Source organism: Pygoscelis adeliae, unplaced genomic scaffold, assembly GCF_000699105.1.
Source record: "Pygoscelis adeliae isolate BGI_AS28 unplaced genomic scaffold, ASM69910v1 Scaffold85, whole genome shotgun sequence".
NCBI classification, from domain to species: Eukaryota; Metazoa; Chordata; class Aves; order Sphenisciformes; family Spheniscidae; genus Pygoscelis; species Pygoscelis adeliae.
In genome coordinates, this window is record NW_008824900.1 from 7,536,454 (window position 1) to 7,539,996 (window position 3,543).

General features: G+C 41.2%; 1 protein-coding gene across 1 annotated transcript in view; it reads right to left on the reverse strand.

Annotated features, from left to right (window-relative positions):
* Nucleotides 1-834: 834 nt before the first annotated feature.
* ARL6IP1 (ADP-ribosylation factor-like 6 interacting protein 1) overlaps nt 835-3,543 on the reverse strand; it is a 6,589-nt gene continuing 3,880 nt past the window's right edge. The window contains exons 4-6 of the mRNA XM_009324778.1: nt 2,895-3,012; nt 2,141-2,225; nt 835-1,914 (exon numbers count right to left, since the gene is read on the reverse strand). Coding sequence (XP_009323053.1) covers nt 1,796-1,914; nt 2,141-2,225; nt 2,895-3,012 — 322 coding nt within the window. The 3' untranslated portion in view covers nt 835-1,795. The remainder of the gene's footprint in view (nt 1,915-2,140; nt 2,226-2,894; nt 3,013-3,543) is intronic.

Genomic DNA, 3,543 nt, shown 5'->3' on the forward strand with positions numbered 1-3,543 from the left:
GGGAGCGGGGGGGACCAAACCGAACCAACCCCGCACCGACCAAAAAACCACCCCAAACCACCAAGAAAACAGAAAGTACCGTGACTGCAGTTCTGCAGTTCTGCCCTCCTGGTTTCAATTTTTTTTTCTTACGAGACAGACCACCACAGAGGGATCCCTAGTATATTTGATTTCCGCTGAAGTTTTAACGGCACAGCTACTCCCTACCGCGAGGAGTTTCACCGGGAAGCTGAAGGCCTGAGGTGAACAAAGCTGCACCCAGTGGACAGGTTGTGTTTCTACCGAATTTTAACTTAAAACGGGAGCACGGCTCTCCGTGCTGTAACAGCAAACGTACAGCTCTCTAAGCTGGTGTTAACGTGGGCGTAGAGGGGCCGCCACCAGCTCTCCCGAAGACAGCTCTGCGACACTGTGCCGTGACACCACTTGCCTTCTTATACCCGGGATTCCCTCCAGCGACAGCCTGTGCCAGTGAAGTAGAGCATTTTGTAAATACCGGTTTCAAGATTGCACTGTAACGCCTCCCCGCAGTTCAGATCTATCAGAAGTTTTACGGACTGGGTCTGATGTGCCCACAGCCCTGGTCACTTCTACCGGTGTTAATCAACTACAGATGACATTACCGCCTTTCCCCTCTGCAGCAGGAGCTGTCAGTGTCCTGTCACAGCTGATAAAAGTTTTATATTTACAGTGAGCTATTTCAAACAAAAGGTGTTTTTCTGTTAGAACACTGCGCGCTGACTACCGCATGCCACCAGCACGCCGTGCCCAGCTCCCCTTCTTGACTGAAAGACGCATTTACACAGTTTGCTGTATGTTCGCAAAGAGCAAGACTTAAAGAAGTTTCTCTTTAGTCTGTATTTACCTATTCAACAGTTACAATAGACACTGAAGAGAGTTCATTTTAAAACAGTAAACTTTTAAAATGCATTAACACAGGTTTTAGCTTTTTAAAGAAAAAAGTTCAGTTTAAAAAAAAAGAGGGAGAGGTCATAGAAAAGCACAAACAATTCAGACAGGCTTATTTACAGAGACCAACCTAGCATATTCAAGGTGATTTTGTATACAGACCACAACATTCATAAAACCAAACGTGCTACATGGCTCCATGACAACAGCAGTTTTTAGAACAATCAGCTGTTAAGGTGACACACACCTTAACTCATTTTCTACAGTCTCAGTGCAACGAGTTGAAGTTTAAACTACAGCTAAATAACTGAACTACAAATTTATATATTCCAGACCCCTATTCAACAGATAATCTGGTATATGCAGCCAAAAAAAACAAACGGATTCAATGAGACAATGGGATCACCACCTGCAGTGATTTTGGGCATGCACCCTCAGCTATGATCATTCTTACTCAGCTAATTGTCCTCCTTCCACAAGGATCAGTAGTAACAAGCCTCCAAGAAGTGCAAGCTTTCAGAACTGCCTTTCATACTTGCTGTAGCCACAAATTAATGATCAGTGAAACTAACACACAATTACAGAAGCGCTATCACGCATTACAACTCTGCTGTTTCTCAAGTAGGGGCATGTATTCACAGGGCCTCTTAGTGTGGTGAAGACACTTAGGTCAGGATCCTTTCATGTAAGATCAGCTGCAGAACCCTAGTCAGCACAGCAAGAGACACACAAACCCACAGCAGTTGCTAGAGTGACATTTTCACTTCATCAGGGAGCCAATAAAAAAAGCCAGTGAGCAATACAACTTCTATTGTCTTAATTATACGTTAATTCTCAAAACTGTTCCCAAGGAAATCTTTTACAAGAGTGAACAGCAGTTAAGTCTTCATTCATTTTTCTTTTCCTTGTGCTTGAGAAGTTTGTTTATCTCCCTTTTCGCCATTCCAACATACTTTGTAATGATCCCATGCTGGTTTAGTCCAGGAAACAGCAACAAGAAACTTACTAGAGAAGAAAAAAAAAGGAATTACTTAACACTCCTTTAACAAGCTTCTGTTACCTTGCAATTCTTTGCTTCCCTTAAGCCCCATTAACTGCTTGAAAACAGAAAAATATAACCAGCAACAAAAAAAAAATCACCACACATAATCAAAAATTGCTTCTACCAGCCTCATACCATTTCAGGCAGCTAACAAAAAAGTTACTTCTGTTTTGTATGCTGCACACTTACCAATAAGATAGGTCAGAAAGAGATTGTGAACTTGCTGTCCAATCCAGGCAACCACAGCAAGAGAAAAAATCATGGTCATGAAGTACTGAAAAATGGAAAGGGAATAGTTATCACCCATCTGTTGGGAATTCTCCCCATTCCCTTCAGTATCTGGCAACAATTCAACATTTAAAACTAACTTCAAGTTGGCTGGCTCTTCCACATGCAATACCTATGCATAGGCTTGTTACAACTGAGATTAGAGTCTACAATTGTATGTTCCCATTTATTTTCAGACCATCAGTTTTACAGGATGCCAGTTCTTTTCTGTCCAGATATCCCTTAGTCAGACTACACCATCCCCACTGACACGACTTCAGCCTCACACAGCACCTGAAAGCTGTTTTCAGGACAGTAAACCCAGTAGTTCATGTACCTAACCTGACACATTGCTAAGATCTAGTTTTTTGGACAGTTCCTGTACACTGGAAACAAGCTGTGTTTCCAAAAATTGACCTATCCAAATAAGACAAAGTGAAGCTGGGTTTCTATCAAGGGTATGCTCCTAACTGCACAGTATTGCAAGTTTAAAGTCGTGTATCTTGCCGCTCCAGGTTTGAATAAGATGTGTGACTGGCATTAAATCACAGCCAGAACTGCTGGTTCTTGGTTTGAAATACCAGTTTACTCAGACATGTGCCTTGCTAAAGTACTTAAGACAAACAAAACAAATAGAACCTCAAGACAATAGAGATGAACTCCTAGAACTCAGTACCATTTTAGGCTTCTCTTCCTTCAGTGTGAAGAGACGTTTCCACCAGCCAACAATTCGGCGACGAGATTTTACCAAATTGCTGCAGATCTCATGAAATCTTTGCTGCTGTTCCGTAGTCCTTTTATTAAAGAAAAAAGTCAGAAATAAGAATTAAAGATTTCATCTGAAATTTTAGAAATCTCCCACGGTCGTTTTCCAGCAGTAAAAATTTATCCAATACTTACCCTGGCATTTGCTTCACTTAGTTTTATACCTTATCTTTATTGAGCGCTGTAATGCAACTGCCCCTGTAACTTTTCTGTACACTGACTGTCTTAAATTGACTCCCAAAGAGCAACCACATTCAAACCAGGAGACCACTGATTTTCATCTGATACCAGTGGGATACACACAAGTAATATACACCTGATCCCAGTGTGTATTATTTTGGCTTTTATGTTGGTTCATTATTAGACAAGAACATTTATCCACTAGTCAGCTTAAAGCAGATACACTAAAATTTACTTTTAACTCAAAATTTAGTCCAAATAAGGTTAAGGTTCTTCCCCACCTTACTGCTTTTCTATAAGCCTTGCCCCTCTTCAAATCTGTTTCAATCACCTATGATCACATTCATACTCTCTCTGCATTACTCTTTTCCCTCATTGTA